General features: G+C 40.1%; 1 protein-coding gene across 1 annotated transcript in view; it reads right to left on the minus strand.

Annotated features, from left to right (window-relative positions):
* The window catches only part of ntn1a (netrin 1a), a 57,161-nt gene that overhangs the window by 23,154 nt on the left and 12,495 nt on the right, over positions 1-21,512 (minus strand). The window contains exon 3 of the mRNA XM_086296184.1: positions 3,977-4,165. Within this exon, the coding sequence (XP_086152310.1) occupies positions 3,977-4,165 (189 nt within the window). The remainder of the gene's footprint in view (positions 1-3,976; positions 4,166-21,512) is intronic.

Here is a 21,512-nt window from a genome sequence, read left to right on the forward strand (position 1 = left end):
TTGCTGTCACTTCGGTGCAGAGCCTACGCTGCTTGAGGAGCAGACAGAAATTAGTTCTGCGGTTTGAGTTCCATTGAATTATCTTGAGTTATGATGTGGTAAACCTGAGAGAATTTGGCAGGGCAGAACTTTGAAAGCATACGAAGGTGTCTGAGAGAGGGGGGGAAAGCGGAGTGCGGTAACTTTGCAAAGTTCATTAGCAAAGAGAGAGCGACAGACAAAGAGGGCATGTAACACAGTGACACATATCTTTAAAGTCTTCATGAGTAAGTTTCCAAATATAGTTTGGAAAAAAATGTTTTAATTGGCAAAAGAACGAGTTCATGCTTCGTATCGTTTGTCAGCTTGGGGTAATTACCACAGATCCCCTTATTATAAGTCTAATTTGATGTAACCAAATACCTCTGTAGAACTTGGACAGTGTTTGCTTGTAATTACACTATGCTGGGAGAGGTGGGAGGTGCATAAACCCTGGCAAATTTCATGGATCAAATTGAACAAAACCGTTTGGGTAAGTTGACAATTTTATAAACAATGATGAAATCTGTTTACACGTCACTTCGGTGAGAGGCAGCGGTGCACGTGAAGGAGCCGAGAAGAAATCAATCCCTAGTGTGGGCGAGATGATTTAGTATTCACTAGTTTCAGAACACTGATGTAATGAGTATATGACATGACTCCACTCCTGCTATGAGCCTCTGGGACTGTCATTATCCTGTAACAATAACATTATTATAGATCATATTATTTAATTGTTCAGCGGTTTCGCAGACTTCATTTATCACAGTGTTGGGTTTTGCATGAAATAAGTGCGTGCATGACAACACTAATGCTGATTTGACTGGTAATTAATATAAATAATAATAATTCCATGATCGGTTAATCTTTTAATGACTTTTTTTCAATTAATCATTCATAATTAAGATATAAATAAAACTGAATGGAATTAAGGTGCTTTTTGAAACGCCAATAAAGTGAAAAATGTTCTTTCCATCATTCTTAGTTTGGAGGGAGGTTGCAGACTGCTTGTTTTGTTTCAAAATACAAAGATATTCAATTACAAATCCAAGTCCAAAAATGTTGGGATGCTGTGTAAAATGTAAATTAAAAAAAAAACCAAAACAACAACAACAACAACAGAATGTTTTGACCTAAAATTGAGACATTTTACTTTTTCATGAAAAATATCGACTCATTTTGAATTTAATGGTAACAATACATCTCGAAAAGTTGGGACTGGGAATAAAAGTAAAATGTTGTTGTTGTTTTTTTTTAGGAAGAAACAGATGGAAGGACATTTCTAATTAGGTTAACTGGTTGGTAACATGACTGGGTATAAAAGAGGATCCTAAATAGACAAAGTTTGCCAGGGTTAAAGACTTTAACAAGTCACTGCATTCTAATATTATATTTTACAAAGTATTCAAACTCTTTTGGAATTGAGGTCATGCAATAAAATCAAACTGACAAAAGCAGGAAATTCTTTTGACAAACTGAGAACAGCGTCTCACATTTCATCTTCTGTTATTAGAACTGATTTAGTCAGTTCATTCATTTATTTAATATAGAATTTAAATATAAAAGGGTTTCTAATGTACAGTTAAACAGGAAGAGAAGGTGCACAGAGTCTATAGAAGCAGAAGACACAGGTGAAGATGGGGGGAGCAGAGTTTCTCTGAATCCGAATCACTAGTTATCAGGAAAGCTTTACTCGGCTACAGAATGCAGAGCCAGCCCCACATACCCAGATGCACATGCTATACATCACTTTACTCCAGATGTCAGAGGTCCACACTACGTGCATTTTTCACAGCTTTTGACTCGCTGTTTTGACTTAACTTCATGACTCATTTATCCAAAGTTTCGCAACATCAAATTAGTCATCATTGTATGAGAACACATTTCCACATCAGTGAAAACAGATTATTTTTTTCTCTTTCAGCTAAAGCGCTTGCTATTGATGGTAAAAAAATAAAATAAAATAACCCAACCTTTTATTGTGACATTAACTGGGGATTTGTTTTTTTAATACTCATATTGCTTTAACTTTACCAGGATGGTAACTACAACATCATTTTCGTGTTTTATCCTTTTTTTTCCAGCCAAACACATATAATTTCTCATATAAGCGGCACCTGAGCACACGGAGAAATCACCAGTGCAAGAAATTAAAAAGTAATAAAAGTTATCTGTAATCATATGAAACATTGATATAGTTTATGGTTTTAGCAAATATGGTAAAATAGGAAAGATCGCACTACTATCTGTAGCTAATGCTGCCTCTACTATAAATTATAAGAGTGGGTTTACATTTTATATTTGCACAGCAGGACCACGAGGAAACTAGTTTTCCAGTGTGAGGAACTAGCACCAATGAATGTGAGTTATGAGATGCTGAAAGAATCAAGTCTTAGACACACGAGAAGAGATGTAAAAACAACAAAAAAAGAGGTGAAATCTCCCGAATAAGCCAGCCTGGTAGACACAGCAGTAGATTGGGATTAAACGACACAAAACGTCCTGTCGTGATGAATGCGTGTTTGCATTCCTGGCCGACTGGAGAATGGGCCCGAAGCCATGGAAGGTGTTAAAATCACTTGAGGAATATTGGTCACGAGTGACTCGAGGCGGGGAATTACTTCCAACATTTCTAGAGCTCTTTGTTATTAATTTGTCTTTGCGCGGGGAAGAAAATGTGCTCGATGCGGTTGCTGAATGACAGGAATTTAATGTGACTGAGTGAAACATCTGTGACGTTCTTTTGCATTAGGTCAGTAAATGTTTTCGTTGCAGCAGCATGAAGCATGTCAACACGGAAAAGTGCACGTTCTCCAAGGTTTTATGGTCAATACGGAGAAACGAGCAGACGCTGAGGACAAATATCTTTCATCAGTGGTGTCGTTTGCGTTCGTAATGTGTGCAGCTGACTACAACACAACTTAACACGCCATTGTTTCATCTAAACATGTTTTTTAAAGATGTTTGATGCTTTATAGACATGCTCCCTCTTAAACTAACAAATGGGTGGTTACTTTTTTTAAATTCCTGTTGAATGATATAAGAAAACTCTGGCTCAAACTGTCTGCAGTCTTCGCTCGCTTTTAGAGCGCTCTGAAACCCTCCAACAGGTATGCTTGCATCAGTGTAGATGCTTTATCCATACAGAGTAAATCTGAGGTGTCTCTGGGCCTGTTTGCACAGGGATTCAGTTCCTGTTATCTTTCCCTGCAGCTATAGCAGAAGTGAGAAAACATACTCTCTCTCTTTTCAGTCACCGTCACTTCTTTCTCCGCCTCCACCACCTCTCTGTCTTTGACCCTTATTAGCTACGGTGAGGGCCAATGGCATGCGATTCATCCAGCAGTGAGTAGTGAGCACACCTGCGTAGGGGTGTGTCCCCTTCCTCTCGTCCTCTTCTTCTAACCCATCAGTCCTCCCTCCCTCCCATCTTTCATTCTCCTGCCATCCTTCTGGTCTTGACTTTTTTGCTTTGTTTCCTGCTCTCTTTTCAATTCGTTTTGCAGCCCTTGAACCAGCCTCCCTGGGTTCTCATTAGTCTTTGACTCGCACCGAGGATCACTTCACACCTCAGCTCTGTTTGTTTTTCTTGTCCTGTCATCCCCTCACCCCAGCGCCAACTAAGCCAAATAACTCAGCGTCGACGAGGGAACACCCAGCCCGACCCGCCCATACCACCACCACCGTCGCGACCTCCACAATCCCAAAAGACCCCCAACTCATCTTCGCTGACAGAGGAAGATGAGGGTGAGACAGGCTTAGGAATGTGAAGACCACAAATCCTCTTGTTCCTGCCTTTATATAAAATCCACTCTTGAAAAAAGCAGCGCACATCATAATGTTAACATTGGCTTGTATGTTCAGTATACGCCGTATGAAAGCCGAGGGACTCTTGAGTGAAATGGATCAATCCGAGCCCCGGTCACTTACAAAAGAGAAGACAAACAGAGCCCTGTACCTTTGCAGGCTTTTCTGTGTGAGATGGGCTTCGACAGGTCTCTGTAGTAGCCCTCCTTGCAATAGTGGCAGTGGCGACCTGCCGTGTTGTGGCGACAGTTGAGGCAGACTCCTCCGCTCTTCCTCCCCGACAGTTTGTAGAGCTCCATGTTGAAACGACACCTTCGGGCGTGAAGGTTGCAGTTGCAGGCTGTGGGGGAAACACAACAGAATGCAAACAGTTTAAATTAATGCAATTAGATGTTTTACTGAACACATCAATACATCATATCTAATGCACAGTTTCCATTTTCATTATTATTAATGTGTCAGTATATTTTGTGTATTAAGAATGTTTTTTTAATCTATTTGTCAGGATCAGGGTTAGTCTACCTCACTTGATCAAATATTCTGCACAGCTTTTTTCCCTTTGCTAAAGGTCCTCTCCAGAGTCCATACTGTACTAGTTAGAAAGTGAAAGGCTTGTATTACCATTTCTCTATTACATGCAAATCCCCTGCAAGTATGTGCGAGACCCCTCTCTGCCTCTTGTTTACTGATGAGTACAGTTGCCAGTGCTGAGTTTAATTAGCCGGCTAATGTTTATTCATGACTTTCTGGCAGCAGAGTGAGGCAGACATGCCCAACTTCATTAGGGCCGGCCGTCCGAGACACCAGTCCTCCTCCACCACAGACACATTCATGCATTATTAACTGCAGCACTTCTGATACAGTTTGTGGCACGACTGTGTGCGGTTCTACACGGTACAGTGTGTGTGTACCTAAAGGGGGTTATCTGGATCCAACTATGTCCCACAGTTGATTCATCCATCCGCGTGTTTCGGCACTGACAGCTCGCTCTATCATCTACCTGTCATAACGGAGGAAGGCTGAGGGCTTACTTCCCTCGGCTTCCCTCAACCAGATTTCTCACTGGTATGCTCAGTGCGTGTACATCTCTGAATTTTTATTTTTTTTCTGAACATATCTGGGACCTCTGAGACTTCTTCTCTCCACTCCAAGGACCTAATTACAATATCTAAAACACACACATACATATCTTAGTGTCTTATCAGTAGTGACTATTGGTGGCTTTGCTTCCAGGATGGCAGCGGTTTAATTAGTCATGCTTTTTTTTGCTTGTTGACCATCCCTGCTTTATCATTTTTGTCATAAGACTTACTCAGATTGATCCCATTTTAAAAGTAATCTAAAAAAAAGAAAGAAGAAGAATTATCACAATACTAGAAGATGGTAATATTTCCAAGACATTCAATAGCAATTAAAGATATTTTCTTAACTCTGTTTCAGTAGTCTTTGCTCCAGAGTTCTCCAGTCTTACTTATCTTATTGAGAACTATATTTGTGTCCCAGACATAATGTTTTATTATTGTCTTGAGCTTGATTTACACCTGTTCATGTCTTGATTCTCGTCCACAGCTAGAACCAACCCAGTACTGGGTGTCTATGCTGAAATGTTGTGATGAAAACGTGTTGAGAGATAAAAATGCATAAAGCATCCATTCAAAGACCTTTTATGACAAAATGTTTTGTTAGCTACAACATATAAATACACAATGGATTAGATTATAGGCTTTTTTTGAAATCTCTCAAATGATCTCTGTGTTGAAATCCTTGAGCCAATCAATCCAGACTCTGAATGCCAGGGGGTAGGCTCAGTCTTTTTAGTGTCTCCAGCGTCAAGCCATAGTTGGTGAAAGCTATCTCTGAGCATGCCTGAAGGTAAAAGAGATCACCACAGAGAGGGGGGAAACTAGTGGAGGAGCAGTGTGCAGCCTCTGACCTGCAGACATGCTTTTGTTACACTACAAAAATAGTTTCACACCCTTTCTGAACACAGCCCCCCCAGAGAATTTTCAATTTTGTACCAGAGAGCATACTTCATAAGAGATTATCTCAGATGAATGCCCATCTAAACCTTCATACTCTCTGGGACTGATGTAAGCATGTTCACATCGCTTCTTCAATGACCCTCAACTTAGAAAAAGTGGTTGATCTGCACTTACTGTTTTCAAAATTATATCAACAAGGCTTTGTTCAAATTAAAGCATAGACAAGCTAAAAATTGCTGCCTGGCATGAGTTTATCAGGAGTCCTGCAAAGTTATGTCTGTTATTTAGCCATCAGAGTTTTTATACACACAGGAAAAAAGCCAATTTTATGCCTCTAGTAGTGATTTGGACAATATCTAACACAAATAAAAAATTGTATTGTTTTGTTCTTTTTAATAAGCAGTGTTAGTAAATACTACTTTTACCTTATAGAACAAATTTGGTCTGTTTTCAATCAAGCTAATTGCTTCAGTCTGGATAGCAAGTCTGTAGTCGCCTGTAACCGCCCCCAGGTGAGCAGTAAAAAGAAGTGTGAAGTGATACCTTTTAAACAAGTGTAACAGATTTAGCTGGATGAAGCTAAGCTTACCTACAGCCTTTCAACACCTCCCGTAGAGTGAGCCATGACTATTTGAAATGACAAAATGCTGCATTTAATTGTTGCATCTCTTACAAACTTTTAACCTTCAACTGTAGAATTTAGCAGAAAATTGATTTGTTTATTCGATGCTGCTGTTTCCTGCACTTCCACTGTCTGTGTGTGTTTTGGAAAGTTGGCTAATTAGTTTCTCTGAGTGGTTCCCAGCCTCCATCAACTGACCTCAGTCTCATAGAAGTACTTAGACAGCCTTCCTGCTGCTAATTAGAGGGAAATTTCAAGCAACAGAGCTGGAGGTTGAGGTTAAGCTCATCATACTCACGATAAGCCTGGTAATTGAGCAATGTTGGTCACAGCAATGATTTGTTGTAAAGAGACACTCAAGCAAGTGATTTCTGCCACTTTTACTCCAAATTGACTAAAGCTGCCGGCTGCTCATTACCACAACTGTAAAGACACATTAGGAAGAATAAGCGACTAAGAAAACTGTGAAAAGGAAACACTGATTATACTTTTTTGAACAATATTTATATAGATTTCTAATGTCCCATCCACACATCACATATATATAGATATCTATATATGGCCATCATTCCCACTGGTCTAAAATTATTCCAGCCTACTCGCTCCTTCTCTCACCCAATTCTTACCCTAAACAAATTCAGCAAAGCAAAACCCAACACCACCGCATGCAAGCAGGGGAGCAGCCGGAGGTCTGCTATTCTTTGCCCCACTCTCAAACAAACACCAAGGGGAGTCCACACATGAACAGTTTACTTTTAATCCTATGGATGACCCAAAAGTAATCAGATTAACTTCTAACCCACCCCTAAGACAGAACGGAAAAATACTGACCTTTATACTCTCTCTTTGACTTTGGTGTGAAAACGTTTAAGGAAAGAAAGCCTAAAGTTCACAAAAACTTATCACTGAAAATATTAAGGACCTCAAATAACGTGCTACAAGCCCTGCACCGTAGTGTGCATTAATCTCTATGATGGCAGCATGTAATGCACAATTTTCTCTCGCAAACTTAAAACATACACATATATAGAACCATGCTATTTCTGGATCCACAGTGTTTGCCTGCTCCTTCACCCTTATAACACACAAGCTACAAAAGCTTGGCAGGGTCACTGCTTGTCACGTATGTCACCGAAATCAAATACAGCCACATGGTGTCCTAGTTTAATATAATCAATGCTATTCTACCTGGATATCCGTATTTAGCCGTAATATGTTTTTGATGGACTAAAGGATAATAAGATGTAAAATAAGTTAGTATATAGTATGTTAGTATGTATAAGTACTGCTTTTTTTCTTTTTGAGAAATACAATATGTCTTAATGTGGAGGTCAGGTTATTATGGCAGAAAGCATTTACCCTTAAATTTGCTTAGAGATGCATTAATGAATACGGGATTTACTGGGGCAGCGGGCAGAGCTATATCAGATATGGTTCCGTGTATTAAATAATATGTTGCTTAATTTGTAACATAACTGCAAAACCATCAAAGATGTAGTAGAGTTAAAAGAATAATACAACTCTAAACTGCAGCAGAGTAGAGATAATAATTGAATGGGAAATATTCGTCGTTTACATGTAAATATTACATGTAAATATTACATGTATATTTGAGTAAATGTAGTTTAAGTAAGTGGAGGTGAATGAGCTCAGGCATGCGTATGGCTGTACTGACTGTTAACAGACAGCAGCCGCAAAAATGTTACTGTAAGCTGAAGGATGACACTTGGCATCCTTGTGCTTATAGAAATATGTCAAAAGAAAAACAATGCTGCTATTATGCTGCGGCGTCTGGGATTTCAGCACGGACGTCACAATTGTTTTGCAGCTGAATTGAATCCTGGTTTGTATTGCTGCAACAAAGTGTGATTTAAAGGCATTAGGTTAGTGACAGGTAACTCTAGCACCACCCGTGTTTGTGTGGAGACAAATGAAAATTTCCTGATGGTGGAATTTTCCTATGAAGAGTGAATCACCCATCGCTGATCCACCGACAGCCGCTGTTTCTCCCAAAACAATGAAAGAATTTCACTTTAAAAAAAACCCACTATAATAAGTGTTTAACAAAACAATGTGTGATGTGCAGTCACAGAAATATTTACATTTAATCTGCAGCCAACACGTACTACAAATACTGCTGGTTACATGTAAGCTTATAAAGATGTTTCCACACAATCACTTTAATTGTATCCTGTTTTCAGTATCTGGTTCAAGTGTTTATTTAGTTTTCTATGCATTACATCAGTTCTCACTTTTATCTTGTGCCTGTTGATCCAGGCACGGGCACGGTAAAGGCAAGAATTACTAAATAAAAACAGAATTAAATGAGAGCGTTTTAAGGCACCAAGATGACAGACATACTAAACTCAGCGTTTGAAGTTCTCTTTGGATACAGAAACAATCATGCCATAAAGAATATTTATTATTTTAGATGATGCCACAATAGGGTTAGGGTTTTTTTGAAAAAATAAACACATGTTTCTACACATATTGGTATTAACCTGTAAATTATGTTCTTGTACGCATGAGAAGTCTGTCGTTTTCTTTTGGTTTTCTTTCTGAAATTACCAGAAAATTCTATTCTTTCATCTATTCTGAAGAGAAGAGAAATCAACTATGTTTCATATTGAGGTTTTAAAACTGGGATAAAAAGTCCATTATGACAAATAGAAAATGATCCAAAACACTTCTCACTGCAACACGGAGTTGCAAATCTCTACAGGGTGAGGTGTTGGGAAAAAAATCAGAAAGAATCTCCTCTCTAAATGAGAGGAAGCACTAATAATGAAAAGGAAGGGTGCAATGTGTGAGGGAGTTGATGGTTTTGTGTGTGTGGACCTGTTTGATGTTCATGTATGGTGTGAAGCACCCTGGGAATGCCATGGAACTAGGGTGATGGAGCGTTTGTGCAGGCGAGTGGGAAGAAGTTATGGATGGGAGAGTGAGGCGCCCGCTGCAGAGATTATATCAGGCTAATTTAATTCCTTTATTGCAGCCAATTAGCCGCAGCACTTTAGCCCCCTGTGAGCCCTCTGGCCCTCTTCACTGTGTCTCTAATAACCCCTAACTAAACTCTGGATCTCTGCCGTCCCCAAAGGAGGCCCAGTTTCAGTATTTTTAACAAGCACTTTGCCTCATACACTGCATGTACTAAGGGTGAAAGAATTTTTTTCAAAAAGGAAAAAATATATATAGATGAGAAGTGAAAGAAAGTGCCTGAGAAAAGAAAAAATAAGGCGGACAGAGGGATGGGAAGAGATCAGTGTGCTGCTGTTGCTGCTGCTACTTGCAGGCTTAACTTGAGGAGACTTGATTAATTGAGATCAGGTCATACAGAATATTCATCAGTCCTGCAGTTTTATCAAAGGCAGATTAAAAATGCAGCGTGGACTGATTTCCAGTGGACAGATTCCATTTGCTGTCAAGCAGCCGTAACCTTCTTGTCAGACCCCTTTTCAGTCAACCTGTTTATTTATCTGTCCTTTCTTTATTCCATCATTTAACATATATGGTTTTTAGTTTTAATGTTTTTTAGTGTAAATTTTGCAACTCAGGGCGCGAGTACGGAGAGCATGATACCAGTTCTGTCGCTGTGTGATAAAATGTAGCTTAGCTGAAAGAGCTGTGAGAACTGGCACGTTTGAGTCCCTCATGATGCTATTAGCAGTGGAGTGAAGGTCAGGATTAAGCTATGGATTTACAGTAGATTGAGGTAAATACTACCAAAAAGAGTAAAACTATACAGTTCTCTATCCAGCTCTCCTCCCAGATCTAGGTGTAATTTTTGAAAAATACAATATCGCCTTCCACTGTTACCCCGATGACGTACAGATCTATTTTGAGTGTCCCTGCACTACTTTCAAGAATGCACGCGGGAGGTCAAAGAATGGTTCCTGAGTAATTCTCTTGTTTTAAAGAGACTGAGATTGTGATGTTCAACAGTAAAATCCCTCGTGCCCAACTCTGTGCTGCCCTGGGTTCCTTTGCTAGCTTTTCTTGTGACTATGTCAGTAACTTGGGTGTACTGCTGGATAGCTCGCTCAAACTCGATAAGCAAGTGTCTGCTGTAGTGAGATCTAGCTTCCACCAACTGCGCCTTATCTCTAAGGCTAGGCATTATGTTCCGCATGAGGACCTGGAGAAGCTTATTCACGCTTTTGTGACCTCCAGGTTGGATTACTGTAACTCTTTGTACTACGGTCTTCCCTCTTCTCTTCTTCTTAGACTGCAAACAGTCCAAAATGCAGCAGCCCGCCTCTTGACTGGTACCAGGAAATTTTGCCCTATTACTCCTGTTCTAGCTAGCTTGCATTGGCTGCCCATAAAGTACCGTATTCAATTTAAAATATTACTCCTTACATTCAAAACTATTAATAAATTAGCACCAAGTTATCTTAGTGAACTTCTCAAACCACATACTCCTGCTAGAACACTTAGATCTGCCACTCAACTACTTCTGACCCAACCCAGATCCCGGCTGAAGTCCCGGGGTGACCGTGCGTTTGCTCTGGCTGCCCCAGTACTGTGGAATACCCTTCCTCTCGACCTCCGTGCATCTGATTCCATTGCACTGTTCAAATCATGACTAAATACCCACTTATTCAATCTTGCCTTTCCCTCTAGTTAATATTTCTTTTATGATTTTATATTATGCACTTTTATGCTCATTTAATTTCTTGTTTGCTCTGTACCTGTTGCTTTCCTATGTATCAGTGACAGCTACCTGCTTGCATACCTAGTACTTGCTTTGGTCCTATTTCTATTATCGTCCTTCTATTCTCTATGTTACTTGTTAAGCACCTTGGCATACCCTTGGTTTTTAAGTGTGCTTCATAAATAAAGTTTATTATTATTATTCATTATTTATATTATTAAAAGTCAGTTATAGAAATATAATATAAGAAGATAAAGTTTTTATTTTCTTGACTTTAATGGTAAACTTGGGCTTATTTTATTAAACAGACTTCTTTAATAGAAATGTAGTTACAAACCATCGTGTCTGATATTTTGTATGTTGTATACTTTAATAATTCCAGTAACTACGTTCGCTCCTGTTAAGTTCCCCTCTGCACTCTGTATCACAAATAAAGCTTATTACCTGTTGTATTTTTTTTTTAAAGAAAAAGGAACAAAAATAAAACACAGACATGGCACTATCACTGATTTTTCTTTTTAAATTGTCTTAAAACTGTGGCTTTACTTTAAACTTACGTCAAAGTGGACGAATACTCAAGTCAGTTATGTTTGCACTGAAGAGAAAACAGTTACAGAACATATTTCTTTCTACTGATGTTTAAATACAAAATACAAATGAAACAAATGCAACTGAAAAAAAAATCCCCACAATTTTAAATGCATTTCATTTCATTTGTGTACACGTGGCCTTACGCTCTATAGCAGGGTACAGCAGCGCTAGGCCAGCCCGCTGCATGCTGAGCTAAATGGCCCATATATTCACTCGCTGTCTGCATGGGGAGGCTAATAAGGCCTTTCCTTTTTCAAGAGTCTAACTAGCCACACAGAACCACAACAACAAAGAAAGGCCTAATGGCCTCCAATTTCCCGCATTAGTGCCCATTTAATGGCTGACCTGCCCTCTCGTTAGGCAGCGCAGCATGGGAGCACTTCTCAGCCTCGATGGGTGTGCACGCACTTTCACATCAACACACACACACGTACACACACACACACAGCTTTTCACCCTCCAAAGCCACACTGCCTCAGGCCCCTGCAACACTTCCACCCCACGCTGAGACTGCATAATAGACCAGTTTGTAAAAGGGCTACCCTGTGATCAGTGGTGCATCCATTTGCTGAGTAATCAAGGATCTTTTGTCTGAGCGGTGTGCGTGGAGCAGAAAGCGTGTGTGAGAAGGTATGCGTGCATGCGCAAGTGTAAGCGCGCACGCTTCCATGAGAGAGATTCTCTCTTCCAGTCTGTCTTTATTTTTGCGTCCATCGCCGGTAAAATGTGTGTCTCCAAGTGAGTGTTTGCGTAATTCCCAGATAAAGTGGCGTTGTCTGGAAAAGATCTCCTTCAGTTTGTGTCTATGGGAAAACAACAGCTGATATACAGTGCGGGAATAAAAGGACCCTGGGTTGAGCCACAGAGGGGCTGACGAGAGTGCGTTGTGTATATGTCAGCTATGCCATAAAAATGCCATGGGTGGAGGATGACATTGGCAGGTCCTATTCAGCGCTATAGTGGTGAAAGGCCTTTTAGGATGAATAAAGATTCTTGGGCCCTGTCAGGTCTCCATAGCTCCCAGCTGAACAATACCCACTAAGAGCAGCTGTCTTAATAGCATAAGGGGCTGACAGCTTTAGGAGTAATGCAATGCTGAAAGCAGTATCTACATAAACTTTGGCTGAGTCCAGACAACAATCTGCTGTGTGATATCACAATATAGTCCAACAGTACCGAACTGTTGCTTAGATAGCTTAAACAGTGAATGTGTTCTGTATGTTTCTTGTAGACATTAAGTCTTTAAGGAACCTGAACTGATAACATTGGCAGAGCCATATGACCTCTATATTCAGGAGCCCCATGTGTGAACGGATGTAGTGGCACGATAGCAAAAGATTTCTCCTGAGTGTGATGATGATTGGAACTAACTGGATTTACAGTTCCTGTATCAGGAAGACCAAAATCGCTGGGCTCACTTAAGAGAGCTGTTGAGTTTTTATTGAAAGGCCATGAGTGGGAATAGTGTATAAATGTATTGTGTTTGACTGATGAAGCAATGTTTCCCTTACAAAGTAAGCGTGGATTATTGAAACAAGTGCCTGATGTTTCTTTCCGCCGTCACTGTCTGATCTGATAATCACAGTGTGAACTGTTTGAGACTTAGCTCCTTCTCAAGTATTAGCTGTAAATCAGTTGTGCAATGGTTTGAAACCATAGTACAGCTCCTTGTCACCTGGCTGTCAAAGCCAAGCATAATAACCTTTCTCCACAGTCTTGCTCTCTGTTGTTTTACATCCAGCCATTACCCAGCCCTGTCTCCTTTGCTAGAAGCATCACACGTCTACAAACTTCCATAGGAAACAGGCGAGACAGATCTCCAAATCTTCCCAAAACAAAGGCTCTCCCTGCTCATGTCAAACATCACCTCCAGTCTGTTTACTTAGTGAGTTTGGTTTCTATGGGACTAGCAGATCCATAGTGTTTTGGGTTCATATAACTCCTGGCAGGTCGTCTTGTGCGTTGCTGGCCCTGAGGCTGACGGGGATGGGCTGGTGCTGTCAGTGTTAGACAATAAGACAGAGTTTACACAAGGCTAACTCACGCTCCTCCATAGCTGTGATTCATACTAATCCCACAACCTCTGCAATTAAAGTCATCTTTGTCTTCCAACAATGTCAACTAAAGATTTTAAACCCATCATCTTATAACACAATACATTTGGCCAACATTGATTGGTGACTGTTAGATGAGTAAAATAAATGGTGTTTGAAGTTAGATGCTTTGCAGATTATATAAGCTGGTTTGGCTCTTTAGGCCGAAAACACAGAGAGCGTTTGTTCCACTGTCCCCACTCTTTCTCTTTCTTTCTTATTCGGTTACTTTTTTCCCCCTTTAAATGCATTTTTTATTTACAGCATGTGAAGCAGAGCCCCAGGGTGCCGTTCACTACCTTCATTTGGAAGGCACTCCCATTTTGCACCGGCTCCGCCTTGCTTAAGGGTAAGTGGATGAGTGCTGGGGTAGGGATAAGCTAGATTTAGATTTCTTTCTGCTGGGTAAACATTTAAAAATATGATGGGAATTATTGATACAAGTGGTTTCCTGGATCCTTCTGCCTTTTTAACGTCATCCTTTGTTGACACTAAAAGTTCATTATTGACTTTGGAAGCAACAGTTGGCAAAAATATCACCAGAAGGTCCACTCTACAGCTGTCTGGAGATTTTACACGAGCACTTTAAGGACCTGTCATTCTCCCTGACTTAGGAGCAAGTGTTTATTTGGTAAATTTAAGCCAAAATGGACATTTTTGCTTTAATATTTGCATAGAAATGGAAATCAACGCTAAATGGAAGCTCTGCTCAACTATTTATTATATGCTAATTAGCAATTGCAGTGGCATGACCATACTAAGCAGGGGGGCAAACTTTCACCTACACACACACACAACACACACACACACACGCATTCCTTTGCGAAGTCAGCATTACTAGGCTACCACTTGAACTGTGCAATCTCCCCTCCTCACCTTGCTTCCCTTTCCCGTGGGGAAAACCAGGCATTCTCTGCTGCAGATGTCATTAGTGACAAATTTCTCTATAAAATTTATAAGCCATGAAAATGACTTTAGTTCAGTGGTCAAACAGAGGAGATGGAGAGGAGAGGAAATCCTCTAGTGCTCTAGTAACAGAAAGGGAGTAGAGGAGTGGAGAGATGGAATGTAAAAGAAATAAATCTTAAAGTAAAACACCGTTGCCTCCTGTTCCCCATTCCTCTCATCCCTTTGTGTTTGTCCCTCCTGTTGAACCTCAGAATAAATTGGAGCTCCGCTGCTTGGCTGTCTGACCTCTTTTAAAACCTGTCAGTTACTAACACATAGCACGGTCAGGGGGCAGGTTTCGGCTAAAGACCAGGTTGGAGTATGAAAGAAAATTGTCTTAGCAATTTCATAACCTGCTTTTGCAGTTTGCAGTAGTAGTTTTTTTTTTTTAAACATTTTGCAGGACTTCTCCAAGCTGTCTTGTTAACTAACATATTTTAGTTGCAGTGGAAAAGGACACCGCATACACACAAGCTGGCTGGCTAAAACCTGAAGAATAATTTCACTGACAAACTGCTATGGGAAATAGCAGTATATTTAACAATCTGCAGTTACAGTAGAATTCAAACTGTCTATCTATGTACCTTTGCAAGGAGAGAGTTACAAATTTGCAAAGACATGGGTCGGTGCATTTCGAGCAGGTTGTGATTGTTTGCATACAGTATATAAGCTAAGCAGTAATCTTGAGCCTGTCAAAGTTTCTAATTTCTAATAATAGAAACAGCCTTAGCAAAAGCAAATCAGAAGTTAGGGCTACTAATCATCTCTGTAAGTATGGCCAGTTTTTATTACACCTAGGCTTGAAGGTGGGCAGCAGCATGCAGACAGGTTGATGAAAGAAGTGTACCTGAAGATTTTTCCTGAGCATTTCTGTGTTTGCATACACACACTGTACATTTTTGATTTCTTGCCATCAACTAAAGCACAGTCTCCTCTCCGGAGGAGGGAATGAGTGGGATAGTCACGGAAAGCCAGCTCCTTCACTTCTGTGACACATTTATTGTCCTCAGCTCTCATCCATCTTCAAAATGACACGATTTGAACTTTAACCTGAATTCCTCAACGTCGTTCTAATTCTTTAACCCATCAATGTGCCGGTGGAAAATAATTTGTCGCTGTAGCTGCCTGGCTTCACTTCAGCCATATACTTTGCTTGGTCGACTGTGGGTCACAAATGGACTGTGAAGCCAGCAACAAGCATTACTTTTACCCCAGCTCAGGTGTTTTTCTTGGAAGAAACAGAAGAAAGCAGAGCTGAATGTGGAGAGGTGATCTCATAAAGAAACAGATTTTTCTAGCCTGTGGCAGAAAAACTGGATAAATGATAGAGAAGCAATGTGAATAAGATGACCTGTGCCTATTATCGGGCCTGGAGAAGCATGACTAACAATCTGCAGCTTGTGCGAGTCTGTGATGGACGGGGAACACCGGTGACTGACAAACTCAACTTCAAAGCTACCTACATGCTGGAGGATATGATAAATGAACAGTCATTAGCAACGATCTGCAATTTTGTAGCAGAATACAATCCCCTACAATCTTTCAGACTTATTAGTACAGAACACATTTTAATTGTGTGCTTAATATGAATATGATTAACTTCTGAAACTATGTGAGTGCATGAACAGTTACAGTAAATGCAGGCAAGCAAGGAGGCCAAATAGTTTTGAATTATTAGAAGAGAAGAAGAGGATCAAATGGATCACAATGTGTCAAGTGCGTGTGCATGCATATGCATCACTTGTGTCAGAAAAGAATTCAGATCTCAATTTGAAACTCTGCTATTGTGAGTCATAACAATAGAGGACCTTCAAGAATATGATGCTATGAATCCAAATCCAACAGATTTAGTATTATTTTCCACTGCAGCTCAAAGTCATTCCAGATTTTCCATCTCCCTGACTGGATCTTTATAACAAGTAAAATGTGCTCTGTCCAGTTTCAGCCTCTATAATTATGTTAATGTATACAGCCACAGGAATGACATGATATAACTTATATAAAAGGCTATTATTTGCAATAACGGCAAACAATAGACCTAAAAGAATAATATGTATTGTGGTAAGTTTGAGGAATTAAAAGTAATTTTTTTTAACTTAAAAAAAGGTTATAATAAACGTTATAATACTTAACTTCTGTGTCTCTGCTAACTGTATCCCTGTGGATTATGTTTTTAATTAAGAAACTGCTACATTTTTTTGTACTTTATTGTCCTTTCATCACCAAATCTTTGCTCATTTGCCGATCATTTTAGCATTTATACATCTTTTTGTTATGACAGTGCATTTTAAAATAATTGCATTCATTAAAATTCAGATTTATTTTATATCCAGCTCAAAAAACAATGATCAATCTAAGCAACACTGGACAATAGCACTGTGTTCATAAATAGATACGAGTGCATTTTTTGTCAGTAAAGTAAAAAAACATTTTTTACGGATGCACACTGCCACTTTACTGCGATGTTCGTTAGTAGTGAGTCACGCTTCGGCAGATATGGCAGATGGGTTCTGCGTTAAAGCAGTTTGTCAGCTGGTTTGGTCCACGCCGATTGGTTCTGACACTGATGGGACACAGATATTTTTACTGTACTGTTTCCAGAACCACATTTACTGCACTTCTCTGGCATAGAAAACTGGGGAACAGGCCCTTGTGCACGCAGGCATGAACGTGTGCTTGTACACAAACACATTTACATACTTCCACTTGTTTAACTGCACTGCTAGAACCGAAGCTCTTTAAGTTTTTCCAACAGGAAATTGTTTTCTAACAAAAACTGAAGCATTTCATATCTTCCATAACCAGTTGTGGCACTTCTGACTCAGACAGGAAGGACACATTTGGGAAGTGGAGTCGGAGGTAAAAAAAACCAACTTTCTGATTCAGAAATCCAAAACCTCATTTTAATTTAGTCATTGGTAGAAGGTAATTAGTGAAAGGGGGGAACTGGCATTTGCCAGAGCAAGCAAACGGATGACTTACAGGGAGTAAACTGAGTATTGCGCCACTTTTTTCATTTAAGCGGAGAGGAACTCAAACAACAAGTAAGCGGTATTTTCTAAAATTGAGGAGTTATTGATGCTCCCTCTAATAAGAAAGGTTAAAGGAAGTTAAATGATGTTGTGCAGCTGCAATAGTCAGAACTCCTGCCATCTTTTGGTTCAGCTAAACGTTCTTGCACTCTGAATGACGATTCTCAGAATGATGCCTCCCATACAATGCTAAATATAAGGTATGGACTTATATTTACAATATAATCAAATACAGAAAATTTTAACAGTATGCGTACATGCTAAATAAATTTACAAAACACAGCTAATGTCTGAGTGGAGGAGGAGACGGTTAAAAAAAGAGGATCACAAACTTTCAGTATAAAGGTCTGAGAAAAAAAAGGCTTTTGTTCCCCTCCACATTTCAATCCAAAGAACACTATAACCCCCAGTGAAATGTAAGTGCTTGTGTAATTTATGTCAAGAATAATATTACCCCATTGTGATTTTGAGACTGTTGATATTCTTTTATATTTGCACTGGCAGGAGGGCGACTCAGCTACAAGATGATTGTGGGCCAGGAAAATTGACTATAATTATCAAATAGGCCACTTAAACTTAATCTAATGGAAATGGCTTCAGAAAATAGTTTGACCTCTCAGTGCAGCTTTTTTGTCTTAACGTCTTGCAGCTGATTTATGAAGCCCAACAGCATTTCAGCAGCGATGGTGAAAAATCCTTCCGTTGGTATGTTGGCATTTCATACAGATCAAGTCGATGATACCATCATTTGTAAAATCATTATGGCCGGACATCCCGATCTCGCCGACCAACACGCTCACAACTTGCCTATTGTACTGTGACCGAGACCGTGTAAAATACAAAATCCCCTGTGCTGGCAAGAGAGGTGTCATTTCCGATGAGGTCACCGGCCACGGCAGCAGCCTAAACACGAGCCCGTTATTCTTTTCCTTAAACCTAACTCATGTGTTTCTTTTTTCTCTGTATCTTTATTTGTGATCTCTCCACTCTTTATTTTTCATTGACCTTGTTTGTTTTAAGGACACCGAGTTAATTTCATTTCCCGTCAACCACTACGGAAATCCCGCACAGAAACCCAATACTCTCTTTCTTTCTAAAAGTGGAAGCCGTGCCGCTCAGTGTTCACACATAATGAAACTGTGGCTGTCACAGAACAAAAGCCACAGGTTTTAAAGTAACAAGTATTTTTGATAGATTTATGAAATTGCACAGCAGGCAGAATAATGTCCCCTCTTGATGGAGACATAAGGGTTTCCTTTTGTTGTCCACTCTCCGAACATTAGGAAGTTCATGTACTAAAGATCCCACCTGGCTTTGAATGCCTCGAAATACAACTCCAGAAAGGAAGATGATAATAAAGATCATTTTCTGACCCAAAACACTGATTCCTGTTTGCCCCTGAAGGGTCTTCGCATATTCAATAAAAACTGAGTAAGCGTGTGTATCTTTTAAGGTACGATTTCATTTTCCTTTTTGGGAGCATACATTTGATTGGGATTAGTGAGGAAAAAAACAGTGACAAAGCCACAAATTACTAAGCACAGCTTACAGGAACAGGTCTGCATCATCTCCCAGACACACTGCTACATCTGGCCAAGCTCTTTTCCTCTATCCAGCTACCTTTTTCTTCACCCCAAGCTTTTTGACTTTCCTGAGAGACTACAGACCCTCCCTAGTACTTCAGCTTTCATCCCCTGCCAATGACCTGTCCTTGCCATACAGGGAGAAATAAAAATATACAAATATGACAAAAAAAAAAAACAAGGAGAGGGCGAAGGGGTAAAAAAAGAAAGCCAGGTCCATTCTCCGGGTTCTTTTTATCATCAGGTAGACATCTGGATATCTACAGAAACCCGATGCATAATCATTTCAGTATCTTTTTGTGTCTCCAGAGGTTAGTGAGTAAGAGATAGAGAGAGAAAGCGAGAGCGAGGCCAAGTTTTCCTTCATGTGTCATCCAGTTCCAGGTCCAGGCTTCAGAAAAAAACACAGAGGGGCCCCTTTTGGAAATTAATTTTTGCCACGAACGATCATCTCATAACAAAAATATTACCATTCATGACTCAATTTCCTCATAATTTCCTTATCAGCCCCCCGTAATTAGCCCCATTTGTTTGCTTTGTCCTCCAGTGAGAGGGTCCCTTTGTTATTAAAACCAGTGACGAGACTCACGCAGGAACCTGATGACTTGTTCAGCTGGCGTGGGGGTCCCCACAGCTGCCGGGGAGCCCCTGCAACCCACACATGCATTCAGCATTACCACTAGAGACGACGCTCTCAACCAAGACCCGGCAGCAGTAGAAGCTGTATAAATGAAAACGACTGTTAACATATTCAGTCACGAGTCTCTTTCTGTCTTTAAGCTGCTCTCTTTTCCTTGTTCCCACTCTCCATCACTTTTTTACTGTGGTCACCCCTCTTCCCCACCACCCTTCCGACTCCATAATGGACCTCCATAAGGAGGAGCTCAATCAGCAGGGGCCAGTGCTTCAGTTCTTTCTGCACTCAGTTGGACACCAACCTTCATTAATTGGCTGTATTGTCCCCGAGGCTGGCAAGGGTTTAATAAGGAGGAAAAGGTCTTAGGTAAAGAAGGCAAGACCATGGCTTTATTCTATTACATGTGCTCGGTTTCTTCTTTTTTTTCTTTTTACTAAAGACCATGAGGGACAGAGAGGGGCTCGTTCTTGTTGAAAATAGCTAAATGAAGAGGAGAGACAAAAAGGGAAGAGAGTGAGAGAGCATATGGATTTGCAGCCCCTTACCCCACTTTTGTCTTATCTGTGAGAGCTAATGAGTGACGGATTAACCTGGGATCACCTCGGGCAAATTGAGATGACCTCGCAAACTTTTCCCCAAGCATCCTCCCAGAAGGCTGCATTCTGCTTCACATGCCAAACACATGCACACAAATATAGAATTTACACTTGAGTGTTTCCCCCCCAAAAAATTCTTTCTCAATTTAACTTCCTCATAGGGATTTTGTGTCCAAAAACCTGAAAGACAAACTGAAAATGCTGCGCTTAATAGTGTCAAGGACCGTGTATGCAGGAGTCTAACACCTTACTTGCCTAACACCTACTTGTAATTATTTGTGGTTGTGTCCATCATGTTCTTATCGTTGTGCGTAACAGATATTTTTACCCTTTAAAAGCTGGAGATTCTGACTTATTTATAATAGATTGTTTATTTCGCTTTCTTGGATCAGATTGCCAAATTCATGGTAAGATGGCAGCTTTTGGGGGATTTGGCACATCGCATCACTGCTCCCCAGTCTCGGTACCTAACATGTGCTCACATGCACTGGCCGCACTTACCTTGGAAAATGTACAAAGCTTTAAAATCCAGCTCTACCTACTCAACATTTTCAGTGTATTTCACAATGTATCCATAAACTTACTGTATCAGATTGGATATTTGCTCAATCAACTTTAGGTAAGTGGATAAAACTTTATAAAGCTGTATTTCGTTTTTTACCATGTAAGAGAACAAACGACCTGAACAGTATTCTCTCCTCAACCTTATTCAGATCTGTTTAATTTGTGCTGACCTCTGCTGACTGACACCAATTTATGCAACTGTATAAATCTGCAACTTCAGCTTCATTTACCACTTAGTTTGAGCCAGGGGGGCTCCAGTTTTTCAGTGAATAAGATAATGGATTGTATGACTTTTAGCTGTATTTATAACTATTCATTATATAGACAACTTTAGTCCCATACAAACAAACACAACAATAATTTAATGGCATGTATGAAAACTGGG

Source organism: Aulonocara sp. 'chitande type north' Nkhata Bay, linkage group LG6 (genome assembly GCF_057382095.1).
Source record: "Aulonocara sp. 'chitande type north' Nkhata Bay isolate Kocher_YH1m ecotype deep benthic linkage group LG6, A_spYH_male_GT1.1, whole genome shotgun sequence".
Classification (NCBI taxonomy): domain Eukaryota; kingdom Metazoa; phylum Chordata; class Actinopteri; order Cichliformes; family Cichlidae; genus Aulonocara; species Aulonocara sp. 'chitande type north' Nkhata Bay.